The following is a 25224-nucleotide window of genomic DNA, read 5'->3' as shown; positions in this document are numbered from 1 at the left end:
GCAACGTGCAGAGAATAAGTGAGGCAGGGGAAGCCCATGGGTCTAACAGTTTTGGGGTCTCACCCACACAGAAAACAGATGCTCACGAGGACCAGTCTGCAGGCTGCCATCAATGGGTTCAGCACGGTGGTAAAAGGCGAATTCATGGCGTTTGTGAGGGACACGAATATGAATGAGTCCAAGCTCCAATTCCTCTTACAAGAGGTGAGTGTGAAACAGGGAAAACCCAATGAGATATCCCTGTGTAGCTGGCCCAGCCCTGGGAGTGGGCTCATGAGAGCTCTCGAAAGAGAAATCCTTCTGAAAAAGAAGGCCATCTATGAGTCGCTTGAGCTGTCCATCCAAAGCACCTTAACGCCGTATTACCAAGGTAAGGCTGCTTTTCCAGCTAATTGTGTAGCTGACGCTGTGAGTTGGATGCCTGGTCCTGGGGCACATTCTCCCAGCTTGTGTGTGGAGTCCGCAGAAGGCTTTGTTCTCACTGGCTGAAGGAGGCTGAGTAAATTTGTGCCTTCGAGTCCAGCAGGTCACAGTCTTCTTAACCAGGAAGGAGTTGCAAAGCCTCCTGCATAAATTCCTTGTAATTTTGATGCCATTGCTGCCTCCCGTGATGGGACCCACCACACTTCTTCTGGCTCAAACAGAGGCTGTTCCTCCCTGGGAAGGAGATAGCAGCACTGCAACGTTACCAGTGTGAGAGCTGTCAGAAATTCTGGTGAGAAAATCTTTATCAACTTCAGCTGCCTGGACTTGCTCCAGCCTGACCTTTGCAGTGGCTCAGCGTAGTACTTCAAGTCTCTGTCCCGAGAAAGAAACAAAACAAAACAAAAAAGCAAAAGCAAAACAAAACAAAAAAACAAAAACCATCAAGCTGGAGTTTGGTTTAGCTTCATTTCCCTGGTTGTCTCCAGAAAGAGATTTGGTCTCTTAGTAAACAAAAAATTGAGATTTTTAGGTGGGGATTTCCTACTTCGGTCCCTGCGTCTCCAGATTTCTGACTTCCTATGAACTCTCCTCTACCTCATCCCAGGCCACTCAGACTCATTCCCGTGGGTTGAAACCCGACGGATTCGAACCGCGGTCACGCACAGCATGATTCATCACAGTTATCTGAGGGAATTTCCTTTCTGCTGGCCAAGGATCTGGCACGCTGGTTGAGCAGAGGCAATGGGCACCTAGGGGGGGTGCGGGCTCCCCTCACCGACTCCTCAGCTGCTTTGGGTATTGGTGGGTGGGAGAGGGCTTGGGGGCAGATTTGGGGAGCTGTGTGTCCTAAAACAGCTGGGGTCTGCAAGTCCCGAGCGTACTTGCATGTTTGCATTCATTTGTACTTAATCATATTATCATTTTATTCCCATTCTGTAAAAAAAAAAAAAAAAAAGGCTGATGAAGTCTGTCTCATTTTGCTTTTCTCCTTTCAGATCTGCAGGAAGAATGCCAAGAAATCCTGGATATGCTGAAAAACTTGTGACAGCCTGGCTGACCAAAAAGGCCGGCGCGAAGAGGCTTTCTTTACATTTTGAGCATTTCTTTTTTATCTTTTTGCTTTTATTTATTTTTTTTTTTGTTTGTTTGTTTTTACTCATTTAGTTCATTGCTTTGCTGTGGAGGCCAGCTTGAAGTAGAAATTTTAAAGATGCCAGGGGTTAGACTGAGCAGCTCATGGGGACCCAGAATGGAGTGGGTCCCTTGGGGGTCCCGTCTCACATCCCTCATGCAGGGGCTTTTCCCCTTGCCAGCCTTTTCCAGAGAGCCCTGGAGGTGCAACCAGGAGACCTCGGTTGCTTTCTTGAACGTGTTCAAGGAAACAGGACAACAGATGATCAGTTTGATTGCACCGGTACAAAAAGTATATAGTTTATGTGTGTTTTTTATAATCTTTTCATAAAAGTGAATCCTTTTCTACTATGCGTATCAGTTCTCAAGTGTAAGCTAGCACGGTAAGACACCCATGTGTGAATTAAAGCCAGAACCATCCCCAGAGAAATTGGGAGCGTGGCAGGTAAGCAGCAAAAGCCACAAAAGCGCAAATCTGCTGGAAGCGATTTACAGGAAATCTAATAAAATACAAACCTTTTTGGGTTCGGTGTGGCCGATACTTTTTCCAAATGTAAAAGAAGGATCCCCCTTGCATCCCCCGGGGAGCGATGGCAGTGGGACCACACCAGTCCTGCCTTCTCCCCCCCCTCCCCAAAGCCCATCCCGGGCTCCCCCTCCCATCCCTCTCCTCCCTCCCCGGGGCGGGGACGACCCCGCGGGGGCGTGCGGAGCCCGGCGCCCCCCCCTCTCTCCCCTCCCGCCCCCCTCCTACAAAAAGCTCCCGGCCCCGCAGCTTCGGGCTCCAGCTCCGCCGCCTCCCGCAGCCGCTGCTCGGCCTCGGGGGGCACCCATGGGGGGCTGCCGGGGGGAGCTCGGGGCCGCCCCGCCTGGGGCTGGGGGGTCCGCGCCCGTCCCCGACACCGCCGCGCAGCGCCGGGCTTGAGAGGGGCTGCGGGGGGGGCTGCGGGGCTCGGCCCCCGGTGAGTCGCGGGGAGAAGCGGTGGGAATTTGGGGGGGGGAGGGTGTGGGGATGGACCCCCCCTGCCTGCTGCTGTGCGCCCCGGGGGGCTGCGCGGGGGTCGCTGCCTCCCCAAAGCCTCCGGTGCGCCCCCTGAGCATCCCTCCGAGACCCCCGGGGGTCGCCTCCGTGCTCGCTGCTCCCCCCCCCGGGTCATGCTTGGGGTCGGGAGGGTGATGCCGGAGCCCCCCGGCTGCTCCCCAGTTGGAGAGGGGGGGTCCCGCAGAGCATGTGGGGGCTCGGGGAGTGGGGCTGGGGGCGCACGGCTGGCCCAGCCTGGCAGGGCTGGTGGGGGGGCTTTAATTCCTTCCCCAGCAGAGCAGTGCGGGGATGGGGGCGTGAGGGGCTGCCCCCCCAAAAGGCAGGTGCCGTAAGGACCCCCCCGTGGTAGGCGCTGAGCTGCAGCCTCCCGACCCCAGAGCAGGGTTGGGGTGCTGCTAGAGGTGGTGTGGGGGCACCCCAACCCCCATGGGGGTCCTGGGTGCCCCTCGTGGGTGGTGGGTGCCCCTCCTCGCCCCCCCCCCCAAGCCAGGGGTCTGCGTTGGTGGTGGGCATTTCAGGCTGCCAGCTGCTGCTGAGCTAGCCCGTGGCTTCTCCATGGGGTCACTGCGGGGTCCGGCTCTTCCTTGGGGGGCTTCCAAACCCATCCTGGCTTTGGCAAGAAACCTCGCGCTGAGATGTGGCCACCTCTGCCCCGTGAGAGGTCCCCCGGCAGCGGGTTGGGGTCCCCCAGGAGCAGATATTGGGGTCCCCCAGGAGCAGGTCGGGGTCCCCTGCTCCATCCCGAGCCGTGCTGGGTGAGCGGGGTCAGGACGTGGCACGGTCCCCAAGCTCCTCACCTGCCCGCTCGGCCCCGCAGGGGACAGGAGGATGGAGAACAAGGCCATGTACCTGCACACCTTCGGCGAGAGGGAGAACGGCTCCGTCTTCGAGGAGCCCTTCGAGGGAAGGAACCTCTCCAAACTGAACCTCTGCGAGGACGGTGAGTCCACGGCGCACCGCTCCCTCTGCTCCCTTCTTCATCCCGGTGGCACGAACCCAGAGAGATCCTGGGGGGGGCACACGGGGGCTTGGCTCCCCCGGGGAGCAGCTCAGCAATTTGTCCCTGCGTGGGACAAAAGCATCTGGCCTGGCTTAGGATCTGTGGGTCCCAGGGATGCAGAAACCACGACAAGAACCGAGGAGGAATCCCTGCGCCTGGAGGGGGCTGCTGGTGGGCGCGTTGGGGTCAGGGCGTTGGGGTCAGGGCATTGGGGTCAGGGCATTGTCCCTGGTGGATGCGTGTCGCAGAACACGACTTTTTTTCCTCCAAACTCTTGCTCTCGTGTGTGTGCTCTTGTCCAGAGATGCCCCACGGGGGGGTTGGTGGCACCGGGGCGCGGTGGGACCCGCATTTCTCATGGGACCCCTGCCTCCACCGTGGCCTTGCTGAGCTCCTTTCCTCTCCTCGTGGCCCGTCAAGTAGTGTCTGTGTTGCTCTCCATCCTGGTTTGGTCCCTGCCAGGAGATTTTGTCCCCTGGAACAACCCCCTGAAGGAGACAGAGCAGGGATGCAAACCACGGCGTTTCCCCAGCTTCCCTCCAGGATTTTTTTCACGAGGCCTCTGCAGCCGGGACGGGCTGAAGCGGAGAGGGGAGAGGTCCCCTCGGCTGGCAGCTTTGCTCAGAAACCACCTGGAGGCTGCCAGCCAAACCAGGCTTGTTCTGGGGGGGCTCCCAGCAGCGCCGTGCCCCCCAGGCACAGCTCCGTGGGGATGGGGGTCTCGCCTTGCCAGGCTCAGGCACCGGAGCGCGGCGCTTGGGGCATCGCCGGGGGGGGTGATGGGGAGCCCGGGACAGGCTGCAGCCAGGCTCTGGGAGGTTCCAAATTGTTTTTTGGATGCTGGCGTGGTGCAGGTGGCTCGTGGTGCTCAGTGCAAGCAGCGATGTGGCCTTACTGGGGCTGGGGACCCTGGGGCTGGGGACAGCTGCGGGGCCGCGGGGCGCATTTCCAGTGCCAGTGAAAGCTGAGATTTGACATCTCCAAACTCGCTGTCACCCCACGAGGCTCCCAAACCTCGTGGTTTGGGATGCCCAAGCAAGGGGCAAGGCCAGCCCTGAGCCCACGAGGATGGATTTCGGGGAAACACCCAGCATTGGGGTGGGTGAGGATGGATGCTGCACCCTGGGCGCAAACCCAGCGCCTTCTGCTCCCACCCCAGGTTTGGGGGCGAGCCCTGCCTGCTCCCGGCCCCCACCTCTTTCCGTGGCCGGGCAAACCGCAGCCTGGCTCCCCCGGGGGTGGGCAGGGGAGAAATATTTTGCTTTTCCCCTTGGTTACGGGGCCGGAGCACACCCCTGGGCCGCTCGGAGCGCGCTGTTGTGAAAGCCGGGCTCGGCGAGCGCAGGCAAGGGAGGAGTGGGTGGTTCGGGGCGCGGGGCCAGCTCCTCCCGGAGTCTCCCAGGACCTGATCTAAGTGTTAATGTCAGAAAAATATTGCAGCTTTCCTCATTATGAAACCCTCGGCTCCAGCTGTTTGGCCGGTGACAGCCCGCCCCGAGCAGCAAATGGGAACCGCATGCGGGTAATGAGTTGCACATTGGTGGGTTGGGGAGGGGGGGGAAAAGGATGGGGGGCCCTGCCCTACACCTTCTGCTGCTCCAGGCGCCCTCAAACCCGGCTTCTCTTGGGATCTAGGGGTCAGCCAGCGTGACCTCAAGCGGTTTATCATTTCAGAGCCTGGGCGAGCCTCCCTCAGCCCCAAAACGTCCCCAGGTTGAGCTCTACACCCAGCGTAACCCTTCAGGGGCTGGGGGCTCTGCCCAAGGGCTGTGAGGTGATGGAGAAGGGGACAACCCAGCCCCTTGTCCCTCCAGCACCCCGTAGGTCCTTGGGGTGGGATGGGGTGGGCTTTGGGGATGTCTCTGGGTGCGTCGCTCGTGGCCACAGGAGGGGGACCCCTCCCCAGGGGGCCTGGTTTTGGGGCTGTTGTGCCTCACCTTTTTGGATTAATTCTGGAGCTGGGGGGTCCAGGGCTGTGCCTGGGGCTTAAAGGGCAGAGAGCAATGGGACTACAGGACCCAAACACCGAGGGGCTGGGAGTTTTGGGGCTCTGCTCCTCTTCCTTTAGTCGGCGTCCATGGGGACATTTGGGATATGGTGAGGGGCAGACCCAGCAGCACCCTCCAGCCCGTGGGAAGCTGCTGGTTCCCGGCCGCTCTTGGAAACCCCTCTTGGAGAAGTGCCTTTTGCTTGGGGTTACCACCACCCCATCACCCCCTCGTTTGCGCAGTGCCCCCGGGCTCACCAAGCGGCTCCGAGGCATCCACCCCAAGTGGTGCCGCAGCCCTGGGGCTGGGGCTGGAGGCACCGGGTCCACCTGCAGCTCTGGGCTGTGTTGCATCGTTTTGGGATTTACCCGTGCGGGGCGCAGGCTCTCGCCCACCTCCCCTCGGTGGCAGGATCTCTGCTGTCCCTCGCGGATTTGGGGCTGTGCCTCCCAGCATCGCCCAAACTCTCCCAAAACACAGGTTTGGGCGAAGCCCCGAAGCAGAGGGCTTTTCCCTGGTGCTGGCTTCACCCTGAGAGAGCCTTTGAGGTGCTCCCCTTGTGCTTTCCTTCGTTTTTTCCTCCTCCGTGCCACTGTTTTCCCCCCGGGGTCCCCACCGAGCCCTCCGCCCCCCATCTCTGGATGAGGACAGACACACACAGACGTGCTGCCCCCCTCCCCGCAGCCACGAGGCTGCCGAAATCCCCCGGAGGTGGCTGTGGGTGGGAGCAGAGCCCCCCCCCCCAGTGACCCCGCGTTGTGTCCCCAGGTGCCGGGCGCAGGATGAAGGCGGCCGGGCGCTGCGGGCGGCTGGGCTCGCTGGCGGCGCTGAAGTACGCCGTGCTGGGGCTCTACCTCCTCGTCTTCCTCATCCTCGTCGGAGTCTTCATCCTCGCAGGTAAGAGCTGAGCACGGGGCGATGTTTTTTTTTTTGGGGGGGGCATCTCTCCAGGCTGCCTTGGGGAGGGCTAAAACCTGGCAGCCCGAATCTCTCCGGGGTGCCGTGGCCACCGGTGGCATCCAGGGGGTTCTGTGCACACAGACACCCCCCCCCAGGACCCTTTTGGGGACCCCCAGGCTCTCTCAGACGTAGGCAGGACATTATCCCTGCACAAAACATCCCTCCAACCTCCCCTCCTTGGATTTGCTGAGCGCGGGGGCAGAGCCCAGAGGGCAGGGACGGGAAGGCTGCCCACGAGTGCCTCTAATTGCTCCCAGCCCCGCGCACGCATCCCCTGTGCTTGGCTTCACTGCTGGCTTGTCCCCCCCCCTCGCTGTTTTTGGGAGGATGCCCACACCCCTGAGAGCCCCCCACGGAGCAGCTGTAACCCCCCGTGTGGGTCCTGCAGGGCAGGGGGCTCCCATGGGTGCCCCGATGAACCCAAGGATGCTCCAAGGCATGGGCCTGTCGCTTCCCGGGTTGGACCCCCCCAGCACCTCCCTGCTCCAGCCCCCGAGCGCTCCCCAGGGCCGGGCAGAGCTGATCCGATTTCTGCCCCCCCTCCACGAGCCCCTTTTAGGTCTGAGGGTGATTTTTTTTGGTGGGTCCCCTGCAGCAGGGAGCAGGACGGGTTCCTCGTTTCCCTCCTCGCCGCCCAGCCCGTGCCTGTTGCGAAGGGCAGATTTTAGCTTTCCGTGGGCTGGGGAAGGGACAGAGGGAGGTTTCGCTGGAATTTGGACGCCTTTCCCACTGATTTCTTGCATTACATTGTTTTAATGTTGTTGTTGGAGCGAGGAGCCCTGCGCTGGGGATGCCACGAATTGTGCAAAGGGCTCGGGGCAGGCGCGCATGTCCTGGGCTGAGCTACAGCTGCTCGCCTGAGAGCAGCTCCAGCAATAACAGGAACGAGATTAGGGCCCCCGACGACAGCGGGGAGAGCTGGAGCCGTGGGCATCCTCAAAGCCTCCCTCCCGGAGCCAGGATTTCGGCTGTCAGGTTTCAGCAAGACCCCCGGTCAAATCGCCTCGCCCTCCTGGCTGCGGATGGGAGCCTCGGAGAGGCAAAATGCAGCTGAACCGAGGGGGGACCGACCCCTTTGGGGGTGCCGAAACCCCGGATCTGATGGCAGGAGAGCAGCAGGACCCAGCCCTGAGACCCCGTGGGCTGGAGAGCCAAAAATTTGGATGCTGGGGGAGCATCCAAAAGCGCTGGCCGAGGAGAAGCGGCGGCTCAGCAGGGCGGTGGAAAGAAGTGGTGATGAAGTGGATGAGCAGGCGATGGATGGATTGGGGCCCTGGGAGCTGCTCCGCCTGCCAGCGCCTCGTTGTAGGGCTGTTAATGGGGGAGAACCTCCTTCTGGAGGGATTTCGGCTCCAAGGGGACCCTCCCGGACAGCTCGGGGCTGGGGCTGAGCTCTCCAAACCTCGGTGTGGGACCAGGGCAGCTCCGAGGGGGGATGCTGAGCCCTGCCTGTCCCCACCGTGCTCCAGCTGCTCCCTTTCTGCCCAGGGGACGTGAGGAAAACCCAAAAAAGCCTCCATCCCACCCCATATTTTGGGTGCCCAGCAGCCCCGTGCATCCTTTCCCGGGGCGGGTGTGGGTTTGAAGCTGGCCCGGGCAGGCGTCCCCGCTCCGTGGCAAAGGGGTGGAAAATGAGCAAGCTGCTCCTCTGCCTGAGCTCCTCCAGGCACCAAAAAGGAGGGGAAAAGGTGATTTTTGTGAAGCTGGGGCTCAGGGGGAGCTGGTGCTCAGTCCCCATCACCCTGGGGAAGGGGCTGAAGCCTGCGGGGAGCTGGGCTCGGCTGCTGGAGACCCAGCGCTTGGGGTTATGGGGGTGGGATTCATGCCCAAGCCCTTCTTGCGCCCAAAAACGGCACCAAACCACGCCTGAGCACTCTCTTGGCTTTTTTTTTTTCAAGGTCTGGGTTAAATCCTGGTATTACAGAGCTTACACCTGCAGCACAGCTCTGCACTGGGGTGTCTGAGCCCAAACCCGAGGCTGATCCCACTCCTTTGCGCACCTTCGTGCCCCGTTTTTTGGGGCAGCAGGAAGGGCTGACAGGGCTTGGGGCAGGGCTCTTGCGATCCTTTACTTTTTTTTTGGGATGGACTAAAACAGCTCATGGGTGCTCCCAGGGCAGGACCCGGGGCTGGGGCTGGGGATTAGGGCCAGGAACCGGTGGGGACGGCAGCCAGGAAGACAGCTTGTCCCGAAAACACAATAGTTTGGGGGTGTGGGGGGGGAGCAGCTGCTCGCCGAGCCCTTTGGGGACCATGAGCTCAGCCCCAGGGCTGCCAGGCCTCGTGCTGGAGCTGGCAGCGGGCTGATATTTTGGGTGTCCGAGGCGGGGAGGGTGGGAGGAGGCTGTGTGGGACCAGCACCCGCCCATCTCCTGCTCCTCCGGCTCAGCCTCGCGCCCGCGGTTGTGCCGGATGAGTTTTTGGAAGTCGTTTATAGGGTTTGGGGCAACCCCATATTTCTAAATAACCACAGGTAGAAGGGGAGGGAGCGTGCCCGTGCATCCCAGCCCCTGGAGGACTTGCCTTTTTTGGGATTTCTGCCCGTGATGGCCACTTGGGGCCTCTTCTCCCCTCGGTTTTGTTGCGGGGAAGCTGATGCCTTCATCCAAACGCTGATCTTAATCCCAACCCAATGTCCTCCATCGGTTCCTCCTCCTCGGAAATGGGCAGGATGGTGCCGGGGCTGCTCCAGCTGAACCCCAACACCGCCGAAGGAACAACACTGATTATTTTTTTCCCCTTATTTCTCATTATTCCTGCAAGTTTGGCTTCGAGTCCCTCCTCCCCAGCCCTGGATGTGTTGGAGACCCAGCGTCACAGGGAGAGGCAGGGGGTGGTGATGCCCCCAGGCTGGGTGGGGGGTTTGAGGGTGCTGCTGGGCTTTACTGGGTGCCACTGGGCTTACTGGACAGCTACGAGCTGCTGAGATCAAAGCGGCTGGATCAGGGGTGTCCCCATCCATCCCGGGGGGCTGTATAGGATGGAGCGGGGCCGCACCCCTCCATCAACCCCATCTCCACGGGGGGGTTTCTGATGCCCCCCTCCCGTCTCTCCCTCGCAGTCTCCCGCCCGCAGACGTCCCCCGAGGACCTGAAGGCGCTGCTGGGGAACGTGAACCGCCTGAACGAGAGCTTGAGGGACGTGCAGCTGAAGCTGCTGCACCTCCCGCTGAAGGGCGAGGTGATGGAGCACGTCTGGCGGCTGCAGGACCTGCTGCAGAACCACTCGGACTCCTTGTTCCTGCTGACGGGCTCGCTGCAGAAGCTGGAGGGGCTTCTCTGGAGCCTGCAGAGCCAAGCCAGCCAAACCGACAGGGCCGTGTCCAGCCTGTGGGACAGCCTGGCCCAGCAGAGCGACGCGGCGCAGCAGGAGACCTACAGGCTGGCGGTGGAAGGCAACAGCAGCCGGCTGCTGCTCCAGCACCACGAGCACCTCCTCAGCCACCTCGGCAGCCGGCTGGAGGGGCTGAGCGAGCAGGTGACGGCCGCCAGCGGGGCCGTGGATGCCATGAACAGGACCTTCTCCTACGACGTGAACGTCCACCGAGCCCGCATCCAGGACCTGCAGGTGCTGATCAGCAACGCCACTGAGGACGCGCGGCGGATGCGCCTGGTCCACATCGCCATGGAGCAGCAGCTGAAGCACGAGCTGGCCATCCTGGGCAACGTGACCGAGGACCTGAGGCTCAAGGACTGGGAGCACTCGGTCGCCCTGAGGAACATCTCCATCATTCGGGGTAAGGCGAGGGCATCTGGTTAGCGGCTCGCTTAGAAGCATGGAGTATCGCGAGTTGGAAGGGATCTGTAAGGGTCATCGGATCCGATTCTAGGATTCTATGATTTTGGGTAAGGCGATGACATCTTGTTAGCAGCTCCCGTAGAATCATGGAATCATGGAATATCCCCAGTTGGAAGGGAACCATAAGGATCATGGAATCCAATTCTAGGATTCTAGGATTTGGGGTAAGATGAGGAAGGACATCTTGTTAGCAGCTCCCTTAGAATCACGGAATATCACAAGTTGGAAGGGACCCATAAGGATCAAGTCCAATTGTAAGATTCTAGGATTTAGGGTAAGATGAGGACATCTTGTTAGCAGCTCCCTTAGAATCATGGAATCATGGAATATCCCCAGTTGGAAGAGACCCGTAAGGGTCATCAATTCCAATTCTGTGATTCTATGATTCTATGGTTCGGGATAAGATGAGGAGGACATCTTGTTAGCAGCTCCCTTAGAATCATGGAATCATAGAATATCCTCAGTTGGAAGGGAACCGTAAGGATCATGAAGTCCAGTTGTAGGATTCTAGGATTTGGGGTAAGATGAGGACATCTTGTTAGTGGCTCCCTTAGAATCATGGAATCATGGAATATCCCAAGTTGGAAGGGACCTGTAAGGGTCATCGAGTCCAATTCTATGATTCTGGGATTCTATGATTTGGGGTAAGATGAGGACATCTTGTTAGCAGCTCCCTTAGAATCACAGAATCATGGAATATCCTGAGTTGGAAGGGACCTGTAAAGATCATCGAGTCCAATCCTAGGATTCCAGGATTCTGTGATTTGGGGTAAGGCGAGGACATCTTGTTAGCAGCTCCCTTATTATCATGGAATATCCTGAGTTGGAAGGGACCCATAAGGATCACAGAGTACAATTCTATGATTCTATGATTCCATGATTTGGGGTAAGCTGGGGAAGGACATCTTTTTAGAAGCTCCCTTAGAATCATGGAATATCCCGAGTTGGAAGGGACCTGTAAGGATCATCAAGTCCAATTCTATGATTCCGTGATTTGGGGTAAGACAAAGACATCTTGTTAGCAGTTCCCTTAGAATCATGGAATCGTGGAATATCCCCAGTTGGAAGGGACCCATAATGATCATGAAGTCCGATTCTAGGATTGTAGGATTTGGGGTAAGACAAGAACATCTTGTTAGCAGCTCCCTTAGAATCATGGAATATCCCGAGTTGGAAGGGACCCATAAGGATCATGAAGTCCAATTCTATGATTCTATGATTCGGGATAAGATGAGGACACTTTGTTATCAGCTGCCTTGGAATCATGGAATCATTGAATATTGTGAGTTGGAAGGGACTCATAAGGATCATCGAGTCCAATTCTAGGATTTGGGGTAAGATGAGGACATCTTGTTAGCAGCTCCCTTAGAATCATGGAATATCCCCAGTTGGAAGGGACCCATAAGGATCATGAAGTCCAACTCTAGGATTCTAGGATTCTAGGATTTGGGGTAAGGCGATGACATCTTGTTAGCAGCTCCCTTAGAATCATAGAATCATAGAATATCCCGAGTTGGAAGGGACCAGTAAGGATCATGAAGTCCAATTCTAGGATTCTATGTTTTGGGGTAAGATGAGGAAATCTTGTTAGTGGCTCTCTTAGAATGATGGAATATCCCGAGTTGGAAGGGACCCATAAGGGTCATCGAGTACAACTCTAGGATTCTATAATTCTACGACTTGGGGTAAGGCAAGGATATCTTGTTAGTGGCTCCCTTAGAATCATGGAATCATGGAATATCCTGAGTTGGAAGGGACTCGTAAGGGTCATCGAGTACAATTCTAGGATTCTAGGATTTGGGTTAAGGCAAGGACATCTTGTTAGCAACTACCTTAGAATCATGGAATCGTGGAATATTCCAAGTTGGAAGGGACCTGTAAGGATGATCGAGTCCAATTCTAGGATTCCGTGATTTGAGGTAAGATAAGGACATCTTGTTAGCAGCTCCCTTAGAATCACGGAATCATTGAATATCCTGAGTTGGAAGGGAACCATAAGGATCATGAAGTCCAATTGTAGGATTCTATGATTCAGGGTAAGACGAGGACATCTTGTTAGCAGCTCTTTTAGAATCATGGAATCATGGAATATCCCGAGCTGGAAGGGACCTGTAACGATCATCGAGTCCAATTCTAGGATTCCGTGATTTGGGGTAAGACGAGGGCATCTTGTTAGCAGCTCCCCTCGCTGGTGTATGAAGCCAAGGGGGGTGTCCGTGGTGCTTTGGGGGTGCTGGGAGTGAGCCCCATGGCATGGTGATGCCCCATGGGGATGTCTCAGGTGCTTTGGGATGCATCAAATCCATCAGGTTTGGGTCTCTGTGGGGTTCAGGTGTCTCCATCACCTTGGATGCTCTGTAGCTGGTACCCTGCTCGTGCTCCACACGAGGGAGGAAGCCCACCAGGTCCCCTCACTCACCCCCCACCCCACCACCACAGAGCCCCATTTTTCCACGCTCCCCTTCCCCTGCTCTTCTCCTCTTGCAGCCCATCCCAAAAAACCATCCCATCCCTCCCAACCCTTGACCACCGACTCTAGCTTTCGTTTGGCTCCAAAGATGTGTGAAACGAGAGAGGGGAGGGGGCTGCACGCCTGGGCTGGGTGGGAAAGGAAAGGGCTGAGCTCTTTAGGGTCAGGGACAGCTGGGCAGGCTGTGGGGGGCGTGGGGATCCCCCTGATTTGAGGCGCAAGAGCAACGGGGAGGAAGCAGCAGGCGGCAAGCCCAGGGTGGGCTGGGGGCAGCCCTGTCCCCAGCTGCGTTTTCAAGGCTGGAGCCCCTCGCCGAGGACTTTGGGGAGGCCAAAATGTTAGCAGGTTCAACAGGGGCGAGGGGAATTCACGCTGCTGCCAGCCCCCCCCCGAGCACGGGCTGAGCGTTTTCCTGGAGCTTCTTGCAGATGGGAGCGAGTGCCGGGGCTGCTGCCAAGGCTTTTCCCTCCCTCTGGCCGCCGGCTGAGCCAGGAGGGGACAGATGTGGCTTCGTAGCAGCTGCAGCCACCCTGGCCCGAGCCTGCAGGTCTTAAATAACGGTGTCAGCAGCGAGGGAGGGTGCCCGGCCCCGCCGCCAGCCCCGGCCGCTTGCACAACGCGCTGGGTGGGATGGGGACGTGCTGCCGGCCGGCTCCATCTGGCCGGCACGAAAAGCCTCATCCAGAGGATTTTGGAGAGGTTTTTTCTCCTGAACACTCACACCAGCCCAGCTGCAGTGCTCGGGAGGATGGAGAAGAGCAGGGGGCAGCTGGAGAGGGGTTTTTGCCCCCAACCACAAGCCCCGAGCCTGGTGGGGTGAGGACAGACTTGGCACAGGGGCCTCTCCTTGCCACCCCTCCGTGCTCCTCCATCCTCACCCTCGCTGTCCCTGGGTCCTGCAGAGCTTTTACTGGATCCTACAGAGCTTTTACTGGGTCCTCCAGAGCTTTTACTGGGTTCTGCAAAGCTTTTACTGGGTCCTACAGGGCTTGGCCTCCTCAGGCTCTTTTAGGGCACAGGGAGTCACTGGCTGGGCGCAGCACCACCTGCTCATGCTCTCATCTCCTTCCTATTTCTTTTTTTTTGGTCCATCTACTCGGCTTTTCAAACTCCAGCAGGCCAGCGAGGGGATTTAAGGCCATGCAGTGGCACCCCTGCCCAGCAGATCCCTCTTCCCACCCCAAATCCTCTCCTCGCTGCTCTTCTGGGCGCCAGCGTGTTTTGCACCCTTTTTTTTTCCCCGTGAGGCTTTCTGGCTGACAGCTTTCTGCACGACCATAAGATTGTGGCTTTTGGGGTTTCTAAGCAAACAACACTTAACAATTCCCAATTATCGCCCTGGCTGGGGCAGGACAGCGACCGGATGACCCTTCCGGCCTCTCTCTGCCCAATTTTCTATCATCCCATGACTCATTTCTTTTATTTCTTTTATTTATTTTTTCATCCCGTCCAGTTTCTTCCAGCGGGCTCAGCTCCTAATTGCTTTCAGCTTGGTGGAGCTGGCCCCTAGCAGGCTCTGTCACCGATTTTGGGCCTTGCAAGAGCTTGCCGAGAGCTGGTGGCTCCTTCCTAGCCTCCTCTGTGCCTCAAATCCCCTCCTGTAGGCTCATCTCCGTGCTTCCAAAATACATTATTTATTTATTTTTAAACTTTCCTGGAAGATATTTCACTGGAGATGTCACAGGGTAGAAGGAAATTCCAGGAAACTTAGGCCCGCGCCCAGGTGGAGCTGCAAGGTGAAGTTTTCAGGCGTGTGGAACAGGGTGAAGGGGTCGTTTTCGTCCTTCAGGGCTGCTGGCATCGTCCCCCGTTGTCATTTAGGGCCTCCTGCAGCCAAATCCTCTTCGTTGCAGGGCCCCCGGGACCCAAAGGAGACCCAGGCCACGAGGGGATGGAGGGGGAGCCCGGCCTGCCCGGCCTGCCCGGCCTGCGAGGTAAGGATTAAAGCGTCCAGACCTGGGTGTACAGAGCCCCCATGGGGTTTTTGGGGCCTCCAGCCCTTATGGGGCAGCCCCCATGGGGTTTTTGGGGCCTCCAGCCCTTATGGGGCAGCCCCCATGGGGTTTTTGGGGCTCCCAGCCCTTAAGGCGCAGCCCCCATGGGGTTTTTGGGGCCTTATGGGGCAGCCCCCATGGGGTTTTTGGGGCCCCCAGCCCTTATGGAGCAGCCCCCATGGGGTTTTTGGGGCCCCCAGCCCTTATGGAGCAGCCCCCATGGGGTGTTTGGGGCCTTATGGGGCAGCCCCCATGGGGTTTTTGGGGCCCCCAGCCCTGATGGAGCAGCCCCCATGGGGTGTTTGGGGCCTTATGGGGCAGCCCCCATGGGGTTTTTGGGGCCCCCAGCCCTTATGGAGCAGCCCCCATGGGGTGTTTGGGGCCCCCAGCCCTTATGGGGCAGCCCCCATGGGGTGTTTGGGGCCCACAGCCCTTATGGAGCAGCCCCCATGGGGTGTTTGGGGCCCACAGCCCTTATGGGGCAGCCCCCATGGGGTGTTTGGGGCCTTATGGGGCAGCCCCCATGGGGTTTTGGGGGCCCCGAGCCCTTATGGGGCAGCCCCCATGGGGTGTTTGGGGCCCACAGCCCTGATGGGGCAGCCCCCATGGGGTTTTTGGGGCCCCAAGCCCTTATGGGGCAGCTCCCATGGGGTTTTTGGGACCTCCAGCCCTTATGGAGCAGCCCCCATGGGGTGTTTGGGGCCCACAGCCCTTATGTGGCAGCCCCCATGGGGTGTTTGGGGCCCCCAGCCCTTATGGAGCAGCCCCCATGGGGTGTTTGGGGCCCCCAGTCCTTATGGGGCAGCCCCCATGGGGTGTTTGGGGCCCCCAGTCCTTATGGGGCAGCCCCCATGGGGTGTTTGGGGCCCACAGCCCTTATGGAGCAGCCCCCATGGGGTGTTTGGGGCCTTATGGGGCAGCCCCCATGGGGTTTTTGGGGCCCCCAGCCCTTATGGAGCAGCCCCCATGGGGTTTTTGGGGCTCCCAGCCCTTATGGAGCAGCCCCCATGGGGTTTTTGGGGCCCACAGCCCTTATGGGGCAGCCTCCATAGGTTTTTGGGGCCCACAGCCCTTACAGGGCAGCCCCCATGGGGTTTTTGGGGCCCACAGCCCTTATGGAGCAGCCCCCGTGGGGTGTTTGGGGCCCCCATCCCTTATGGGGCAGCCCCCATCCCTTATGGGGCAGCCCCCATGGGGTTTTTGGGGCCTCCAGCCCTTATGGATCAGCCCCCATGGGGTGTTTGGGGCCTTATGGGGCAGCCCCCATGGGGTGTTTGGGGCCCACAGCCCTTATGGAGCAGCCCCCATGGGGTGTTTGGGGCCCACAGCCCTTATGGGGCAGCCCCCATGGGGTTTTTGGGGCCCACAGCCCTTATGGAGCAGCCCCCATGGGGTGTTTGGGGCTCCCAGCCCTTATGGGGCAGCCCCCATGGGGTGTTTGGGGCCCCCAGCCCTTATAGGGCAGCCCCCATGGGGTTTTTGGGGCCCCCAGCCCTTATGGGGCAGCCCCCATGGGGTGTTTGGGGCCCACAGCCCTTATGGAGCAGCCCCCATGGGGTTTTTGGGGCCCACAGCCCTTATGGAGCAGCCCCCATGGGGTTTTTGGGGCTCCCAGCCCTTATGGGGCAGCTCCCATGGGGTTTTTGGGACCCCCAGCCCTTATGGGGCAGCCCCCATGGGGTGTTTGGGGCCCCCAGCCCTTATGGGGCAGCCCCCATGGGGTTTTGGGGGCTCCCAGCCCTTATGGGGCAGCTCCCATGGGGTTTTTGGGGCCCCCAGCCCTTATGGGGCAGCCCCCCTGGGCTCCCCCACCCATCAGGTCAGTGCTGGGGGTCTGACGTTTCGGGTTCTCCGTAGGGGGCTTTTTTCCATCTCAAGAATGCCTTTTTTTTTTAATTATTATTATTTTTCCCCGTTCTTCACTCAAACCATTGTTTTTGAGAGAAATCCGATTTACAAACCAAGCTCGAGGCTGTTTCTCATTTCCAGCCAACCCTAGAAGCACCGGGGTTGGCGCCCAGGACTCGGGGACGGCACCGGGGCTGCCGAGGACCCCCCCTGGGCGAGGGATTTCTGTCCCCAGCAGGACGGGGGTGGCAGGATCCGTCCCCAAAAATATTGCACCCCACTCCGATGATGGACCCACACCAAAACGGGGGGCTCAGCACCCCATAAAACCCCATATTTCATGGCCCCGTTACCCCCACGGCGGTGGAAACCCTGCTGTCCCAGAGCCCTCCCCAAAACTCTTTTTTTTTCCTTTTTATATATTTTTTTTTTCTTTAAACAGCAAAACCAAAACAAAATCCCCGGAGGCTTCACCTGCCCGGAATTAGATATTTTGGAAATAAAATTCCAAAAAAATAAAAAAATAATAATAAAAAAAAAAAAGTTTGGCAAAGCCCAGCCCAGTTTGGGCACAGATCGGTGCCAAGGGTGGGGGGCTCTGAGGGGGGGTCCCGGTGCTATATTGTGACCCCTTTGCTTCTCCCCATCCTCCAGGGCTGCCCGGGGAGAGAGGACCACCGGGGCCGCGTGGCCCGAAAGGGGACCAAGGGGACCTCGGCCCTCCGGGGCCACCTGGGATGCGAGGATTCAGAGGTAAGGGGCAGCCTTCAGGGCCCCCAGAGCCCCCCCAGTGCCACCCCAGTGCCACCCCTGCCATGGGCACGTCCCCTGCCCCCAGCCCAGGCTGCCCCCAGCCTGGCCTTGGGCACCCCATTTGTGCCAGGCTTTTTTATTTTATTTTATTTTATTTTATTTTATTTTATTTTATTTTATTTTATTTATAATATTATTTATTTATTTATTTATTTATTTATTTTTAATTTTATTTATTTTGTTTTATTTTATTTTATTTTTTTTATTTTATTTTTAATATTATTTATTTAATTATTTTTATTTTTAATTTATTTTATTTTATTTTTTCTATTTTTTATTTATTTTGTTTTATTTTGTTTTATTTTGTTTTATTTTATTTTTTTGTGGTCCCCTTCTGGCTCCCCCTGGTTTTCCATCACCTCACCACACCCTAAGCACTAAGGGAGACCTCTTAAAAGAATCTCCAGGCTGCAGCCTAAATCTAAATTGGGACGGGTAACAACTCCCAAAACAGCCTCTTTCCGCCCCAAAACACCCACTGGGGGTGGGCGGGGGAGGCAGGAAGAGCCCTGCCCAGCACCACCCTACTCCCGCTGCCCCTTTTTGGGTTCATCCCGTGCGCTGCTCCTTGTGCAAAAGCTTCCTTTGTGCAGGCTTTATTTTTTTTTTCCTGAAAGCCCCAAAACCCATGCAAATTTCAGGCAAAACCCGTGCAGATTTGGCTCTTCCGATCCGAGGAGCGAGCCCTGAGGGCAGCTTTGATGGCAGCTGGGGGAATTTGGTGATGGCACCAACCCCACGCTCCCACCGCCCTCTCCGGGCCCCGTGTGTCCTACCCCAGGGCCAAAATCCGGAGGTCAGAGCGCTCAGATAAGGGAAGTTTCGCCCCAAAAACCCCTTCTCCAATAAATCACGCAGCACGCTGGCGGCGAGTGCCGAATTTCTACGCTTTTTGGGATTCTCTGAGATTGATAGGAAACAGACCCGGAGCGAGGCAGCTCTCCAAGCCCAGGCTTCGAGCGCAGGCTGCTTTCCTGCACCACCAGGCTCACGCCCCTCGGAGCGGGCTCACACCCCTCCCCGAGCGCAGGAGAGCCGGCAGCCTGCCTTGGGGGACCCCAAAACCTCTCCCCAAAATCCCTGGCTCAAAGCACAACGCTTTTTTGGGGCGAAAAAAGCGCCCCCAGCCATCCCGGGGGTGGCCTTTCCTCTCCCGGTTGCGTTCCTCTCCTCGTTGCTTCCCCTTGTTACGTTTTTCTCCTCCTTGACGTCTTTTCCCCTAAAATTCCCCCCAAAAGGGATTATTTTCCTCGTTTCCATACGGGGTGGGGGGGGTGCTCTCCAGCTCAGCTGGGATTTCGTCCCAGCAGGGATGCTCCAAGCCCTGGCAGCAGCGGTGCCACCCGCCGGGCTGCCCCCCTGCCCACCAGGGAGCTGCTCTGCGAAAAAATAGGGAAAAATGGGGAAAAAATAGGGAAAAATGGGAAAAAAATAGGGAAAAAAAAGGAGAAAAAGCTGCCAGGGAGAGCCCAGAAACAGCCTGGGAGAAGCCAAGGCTGCGTGGGCAGCGTCAGCTCCGGGGATGGAGCAGGAGGCACCATGCTCATGGGGTTCGCTCCCTGACGGCATCTTCCCGGCTCTTCCCTCCTCATCCTCAGCCAAAATCGCTCCCCAAAAGGTCCCGGTCCCGTTCGTACCAGCCCCAGGATGGCACAAATTTTGGGACAGGACACGGGGGGTGGGGGGCTCCAGGCTCGGGGCACCCCTTTACTCCCCTCCACCTCCGAACCTAAATCTCCGCACATCCTGGTGGTGGTGGCAGTGCCAACGGGGTGCCGGCATCATTTTGGGTGAAAAAAACTGCTTTTTTAAGCAGGGACAGCAGCGCAAGGGCTGTGTTCTGCCTTTTTTTCATCACGTGCAGCCCAGCAGCAGCATCTCCAGCCCCTCTCCTTCCTCATCTGGTTCCCATCAGCTCCGGGCAGCTTTTCTCCATCTGACACAGCTGGGGCTGCCCGTGGGGGGGGGGGGGGGGGGGGAGCGATTTCGGCTTCCCAGAGCCTCCGAGTTAAAGGGCAAGAATTTCCTGTGTGCTTTTATTTCTTTATTTTTTTATTTATTTTTTTATTTATTTTATTTTATTTTATTTTTTATTATTTTAATTTATTTTTTTATTTATTTTATTTATTATTTTTTTCTGCTTTATCAGAAATCTCCGGGCGGCTGCGGCTGCGTCCTTGGTGGCTTTCTCTACGCGGAGCGGGGCCGGGGGGGGGGGCTGCTTTGGAGCTGGGTGGGGGGGCTCTGAGATGTGTCATGGTGGAGAGCTGACCTCATAATTTCGCCTTTCCGGGTGGAAATAACCCCATTTTTGGAGGCTGCGTGTTTGCTCAGCCGTGCCCCCCCCTTGACGCAGCACCGCTGGGTGCCGGCGGGCTCAGCCTGCTGCAGGAAGCGAGGGCCCTGCTCCGAGGAAAATTTTGGCCCCCAGGACACCACCAAAACCCCCCCCAGAAGGGATTTGTGCAGCTCCAGCACCTCTCTCCAGATCCCATTCCCTTACCCCGAGGGGTTTGGGGGGGGCTCGGCTGATGGAAGAGGCAAAAATGGGGAGGTTCTGGGGGTCCCCTGGCACCGGGATTTTTCTCCCCATAAAAAGTCAGGAAAGGGGCCGGCAGCCCCGCTGCTGCCTCGTGCCTCAGTTTCCCCAAGGAGAACCCCCCCCCCCCCCCCCAGAGCCACCCCCCCGGCACGAGCTTCATCCCCTCTCCTCTTCCTCTTCCCAGGTGACCGAGGACCCAAGGGAGAGAAGGGGGACCGAGGCGGAGAGCTGGGTAAGTGCTCCTGGGGGGGCATCTCCCTTTCCCCCCCATCACCCCGTGGCGATGGGAACCAAACCCAAGGGGGCTGCAAAGAATCACCCCCTTTTTTCACTTTTTTATTATTTTTTTAAGTTTATTTCTCCCCCTTTGCTTCGCTGGGGAAGGGAAAGGAGGAGTTTGGGGGTGCTCGGAAGAAACGGGCGCAGCAACACGGAGGAAAAAAAGGAGAAATTAATTTTTGGGGTCGTTGGGGGTGATGCAGAGGGAAGGGGCTGGGGGGCTGCGCCCGGAGGGATGGGGCTGTGGCTGAAGCCCCCCAGGGTCTGATCCTGCACCCCTGCAGCACGAGGGGCAGCAATTTTGGGGTATTTCCCCGTGGCCCCGATGCTGAGCGCATCCCCGGCTCCAGCTGCAGGGCCCCCAGGGCGCACGAAAAGAAAAAGAAAGGCTTGGGGGGGGGTCTGGATCCACCCTGGAGCCTGGCCCCAGCAGGTCCTGGAAACCCCAAATCTCCCAGATCCCCAGCGAGCGTGCCCTCCTAGGGAACATTTTCCCCAATTTGGGGAAAATTCCTTTAATTGGTGTCCCCCCCAAGCCGCCTTCACCCCCAATTCGGCACAAAGTGCAAAACGAGGCAGGTTTGGTAAAATCGCAGCACGTGGGGGCTGCACCCAAAATCTGAGCCTACTTCGGGACCTGGGCAGGGGGTGGCGGAATTCCTAAAAGCGAGAAAAAAACACAAAATTTGGAAAATTGGTTGGGTTGGGGGGTTGGAACCCCAAAATCCAAAACCCCTCAGCTCTCCAAGCGCAGGAGGTGCGCGCATTTAGGGACGCGGTTGCGTGGTCCCCTCTGCGTGTCTCCGGGTGTCCTCTGATGTCCCCTAATGTCCCCAAATGTCCCCCCCGATGTCCCCAGGGTCGAGGAGGGGCTGATCCGGCTGGTGAACGGTTCTGGCCCCCACGAGGGGCGGGTGGAGGTGTTCCACGAGCGGCGTTGGGGCACGGTGTGCGACGACGGCTGGGACAAGAAGGACGGGGACGTGGTGTGCCGCATGCTGGGCTTCCCAGGAGCCGACGAGGTGTACCGCATGGCCCGCTTCGGACAAGGTGGGGGACAATTTGGGGACAAATTGGGGACATGGGGGGGGACACCACAAATTGGGGAAAAAAATTAAAAAAAATAAAAAAATAATGGGGTGGTTGCAGGGCTGCAGGGGGAGCTGAGTCCCGGTGCTGAGCACGCAGCCGCTCGCCGCGCAGCCGCCACCCCCGGTGTTTGGGGTTTTTTGGAAGAAAGGTTTATTGGGGTGATTATTTTTTGGGGGCTGGACACAACTTGTGATTTTTTTTTATTTTTTAGAATACCAAAAGGTTTTTATTTTTCATATTTTTGTTTTATTTTTCTATTTTTTGTTTTATTTTTATGAGACTTCTGTTTTTGTTTTTTTTCCTTTTTGGAATACCAAAAGGGTTTTGTTTTTTATATTTTTATTTTATTTTTATTTATTTTTATTTATTATTTAATTTTTATTTTATTTTTATTTTATTTTTATTTTTCGTATTTTTTATTTTATTCTTCTATTTTTATTTTCTTTTTATGAGACTTCTGATTTTTTTTTTCTCCTTTTTGGAATGCCAAATGGGTTTTGTTTTTTATATTTTTATTTTATTTTTATTTTTCATATGTTTTATTTTATTTTTATATTTTTTATTTTCTTTTTATGAGACTTCTGATTTTTTCTTCTCCTTTATGGAATACCAAATGGGTTTTGTTTTTTATATTTTATTTTAATTTAATTTTATTTTTTTTTATTTTTATTTTTCATATTTTTTTATTTTTATATTTTTTATTTCTTCTGATTTTTTTTCCTTTTTGAGTAACAAAAGGGCTTTATTTTTTATATATTTTTTAATTTTTATTTTATTTTTATTTTATTTTTATTTTTCGTATTTTTTATTTTATTTTTATATTTTTTTATTTTATTTTTATGAGACTTCTGATTTTTTTTTCCTTTTTGGAATAACAAAAGGGTTTTGGTTTTTATATTTTAAATTTTATTTATTATTTTTATTTTATTTTATTTTTATTTTATTATTATTTTTATTATTATTATTTTATTATTTTTTAAAACCTTTTTAAAAAACCTCACGGCATCGCCTGGCACCCACCCTGGTGGCCTTTTCCGCCCCCCAACTCCCAAGCCCGGGGGGGGGTGGGGGGTCTCTGTAACCCCTTCCCCACCCACTAGGACCATGGTGCCCACCCTATTGGGGTCCTTGGGGGGGACACCCCAAGCTCCAGGACCCGGTGACCCTGTCAGCACCTTTAGGGGACCCCAAATGTGCTGCAGTCTCGGTGCCACCTCGTTTGGATACCCCCGGGGGGGGGCACAGGGTGGTGCCACCCACCCACAGCCCCCTAAATGCTTCATATTTGGGACAACAGCATGCATCTTTTGGGGTTTTTCCCCCAAAACAAGGATTGTGCCTCCTGGGTGGCTGGGGAACCCCCAAAATATAGGGTTACCCCCCTGGGTGAGCATCCCAATGTCTGGGACCCCCCCTGGGTGAGGAGGGGGGCTCATCCCGACCCCTTTTTTTGTTTTTTTTTTATAGGGACGGGCAGGATCTGGATGGACGACGTGTCCTGTAGGGGCACCGAGGACAGCCTGCTGCGCTGCGGCTTCTCCAGCTGGGGCAAAACCAACTGCGGCCACGCCGAGGACGCCGGCGTCAAGTGCCTGGCGCCGTGAGGGGGGGGGGGGGCACCCCAAAATGGGGGTGCCCCAAATGGGAGCACCCCAAAAGGGGATGACCCGAGAGGAGGCACCCTGAGAGAGGACACCTCAAGAGGGGCCACCCTGAGAGAAGACATCCCAAATGGAGCACCCCAATTGGGGACACCTCAATTGGGGATACCCTAAGAGGGGACACCCCAAAAGGGGACACCCCAATTGGGGACACCCTGACTGGGGACACACCGAAAGGGGACACCCCAATTGGAGCACCTCAAATGGGGACACCCCAAATGGGGACGCCCCAAAAGGGGATGACCCGAGAGGGGGTGCCCTGAGAGAGGACATCCCAAATGGAGCACCCCAAAAGGGGACACCCCAATTGGGGCACCCCAAATGGGGACACCCTGAGGACACCCCAAAAGGGGACGCCCCAATTGGGGACGCCCCAAATGGGGACACCCCAAAAGGGGATGCCCCAAATGGGGACATCCTGAGAGGAGGCACCCTGAGAAAGGACACCCCAATTGGGGACACCGTGTCATTGGGCACCCTAAAAGTGGACACCCTGATTGGGGATACCCCAATTGAGGGCACCCTAATTGGGGACACCCCAATTGGGGCACCCTGACTGGGGACACACCGAAAGGGGACGCCCCAAGTAGGGAAGCCCCAAAAGGGGATGACCCGAGAGGGGGCACCCTGAGAGAGGACACCTCAAGAGGGGCCACCCCGAGAGAGGACATCCCAAATGGAGCACCCCAAGAAGGGGCGCCCCAATTGGGAACACTCTAACAGGGGACACCCCAATTGGGGCACCCTGAGAGGGGACACCCCAAAAGGGGACACACTGAAAGAGGACACCCCAAGAAGGGGCACCCCAATTGGGGACACCCCAAATGGGGACACCCTGATTGGGGACACCCCAAATGGGGGCACCCCAAATGGGGATGCCCCAAGAGGGGGCACCCTGAGAGAGGACATCCCAAATGGAGCACCCCAAAAGGGGACACCCCAATTGGGGACACCCTGTCATTGGGCACCCTAATTGGGGACACCCCAAAAATGGACAGCCTGATTGGGGACACCCCAAAAGGGGACACCCCAAGAAGGGGCACCCCAATTGGGGACACCCTAACAGGGGACACCCCAAGAAGGGGCACCCCAGTTGGGAACACCCCAGTTGAGGACACCCTAAGTGGGGACACCCCACCTGGGGACACTCTTGGGGTCACCGAGAGCCCCCGCCCGGCCTGGCCCCCGCTTCCCGAAATGTTTTATCCCAAATAAAGCTTTTTTATTATCTCCCAGCGGCCCCAAAACCTGGTTTCAAAGCTTTTGGGGTGCAGGGGGGGAGACCCCCCCCCCCCGTGGCTCCTCGCCCCTGCCTCGGGGTATTGGGGGGGGGGGGGGGTCCCAATGGGATGGGAGGGCTGGTTGTGGGGTTTGGGGGGGCTGCAGCAGGGCGGGGCACCCCACAGATGGACCCCGACACCTCCAGGGGCTGGGGGGCTCAGAGACCCCCCCCAGGGATTTGGGGACCCCACAGAGACCCCCCCCAGGGAATTGGGGACCCCATGGGGACCCCCCCCACACCAACTAAGGGCTTGGGGACCCCACAGAGACCCCCCCCAAGGGCTTGGAGACCCTATGGACTCCCCCCCAGGGATTTGGGGACCCCATAGAGACCCCCACAGGGAATTGGGGACCCCACGAAGACCCCCCCCAAGGACTTGGAGACCCCATAGAGACCCCCATAGGGACTTGGGGACCCCACAGAGACCCCCCCCAGGGACTTGGGGACCCCATGGGGACCCCCCCACACTCCCCAATGGCTTGGGGACCCCACAGAGACCCCCCCAGGGAATTGGGGACCCCATGGAGACCCCTCCCCAAGGGTTGTGGACCCCATGCAGACCCCCCCCCACACTCCCCAAGGCCTCGGGGACCCCCTGGAGACCCCCCCCCAGCAATTTGGGATCCCCACAGAGACCCCCCTCAAGGGCTTGGGGACCCCATAGGGACCCCCCACACACCCCCAAAGGGCTTTGGGGACCCCATGCAGACCCCCACACACTCCCCAAGGCCTTGGGGACCCCCTGGAGACCCCCCCCAGGGACTTGGGGACCCCATGGGGACCCCCCCACACTTCCCAAGGCCTTGGGGACCCCACAGAGACCCCCCCCAAGGGCTTGGAGACCCCATAGAGACCCCCCAGGGCCTTCGGGACCCCACACAGCCCCCCCAAGGGATTT

At 57.3% G+C, this 25224-nt stretch overlaps 2 protein-coding genes and 2 long non-coding RNA genes across 5 annotated transcripts in view; 3 read left to right on the top strand and 1 right to left on the bottom strand.

The window, feature by feature from the left end:
• Positions 1-25224, top strand: part of CLU (clusterin) — a 124268-nt gene that overhangs the window by 45214 nt on the left and 53830 nt on the right.
• On the top strand, positions 7-2082 carry LOC137853126 (uncharacterized). Its single transcript, XR_011094259.1, has 2 exons — positions 7-204; positions 1422-2082. It is a non-coding gene; the product is annotated as an uncharacterized lncRNA (long non-coding RNA).
• Positions 2327-24274, top strand: SCARA5 (scavenger receptor class A member 5). 2 transcript variants are annotated; one of them, XM_068679015.1, is made up of 9 exons: positions 2327-2519; positions 3417-3539; positions 6356-6484; positions 9609-10283; positions 14669-14749; positions 17312-17410; positions 20197-20245; positions 21151-21341; positions 22851-24274. In XM_068679015.1, exons 2-9 carry the CDS (start codon positions 3428-3430, stop codon positions 22985-22987), a joined length of 1473 nt encoding a protein of 490 aa, XP_068535116.1. In that variant the 5' UTR covers positions 2327-2519; positions 3417-3427; the 3' UTR covers positions 22988-24274. The 2 variants fall into 2 exon arrangements, with proteins under 2 accessions (XP_068535116.1, XP_068535117.1); XM_068679016.1 differs by lacking the exons at positions 2327-2519; positions 3417-3539 and adding an exon at positions 5102-5121.
• Positions 22871-24595, bottom strand: LOC137854977 (uncharacterized). Its single transcript, XR_011095473.1, has 4 exons — positions 24163-24595; positions 23671-23760; positions 23361-23477; positions 22871-23242 (listed from the first exon to the last, which is right to left on the bottom strand). It is a non-coding gene; the product is annotated as an uncharacterized lncRNA (long non-coding RNA).

Source organism: Anas acuta, chromosome 3, assembly GCF_963932015.1.
Source record: "Anas acuta chromosome 3, bAnaAcu1.1, whole genome shotgun sequence".
Taxonomy (NCBI): domain Eukaryota; kingdom Metazoa; phylum Chordata; class Aves; order Anseriformes; family Anatidae; genus Anas; species Anas acuta.
The sequence above is the reverse complement of the archived record's forward strand: the minus strand, read 5'-3'. Positions and strand labels throughout refer to the sequence as shown.

What these genes read in the sequence shown, in the direction of transcription:
- SCARA5 (XM_068679015.1), top strand. Translation starts at nt 3,428, where the DNA reads ATGGAGAACAAGGCCATGTACCTGCACACCTTCGGCGAGAGGGAGAAC. An exon ending in ACTGAACCTCTGCGAGGACG is followed by an intron (nt 3,540 to 6,355) that starts GTGAGTCCACGG and finishes TTGTGTCCCCAG; the next exon opens with GTGCCGGGCGCAGGATGAAG. An exon ending in GAACATCTCCATCATTCGGG is followed by an intron (nt 10,284 to 14,668) that starts GTAAGGCGAGGG and finishes TCTTCGTTGCAG; the next exon opens with GGCCCCCGGGACCCAAAGGA.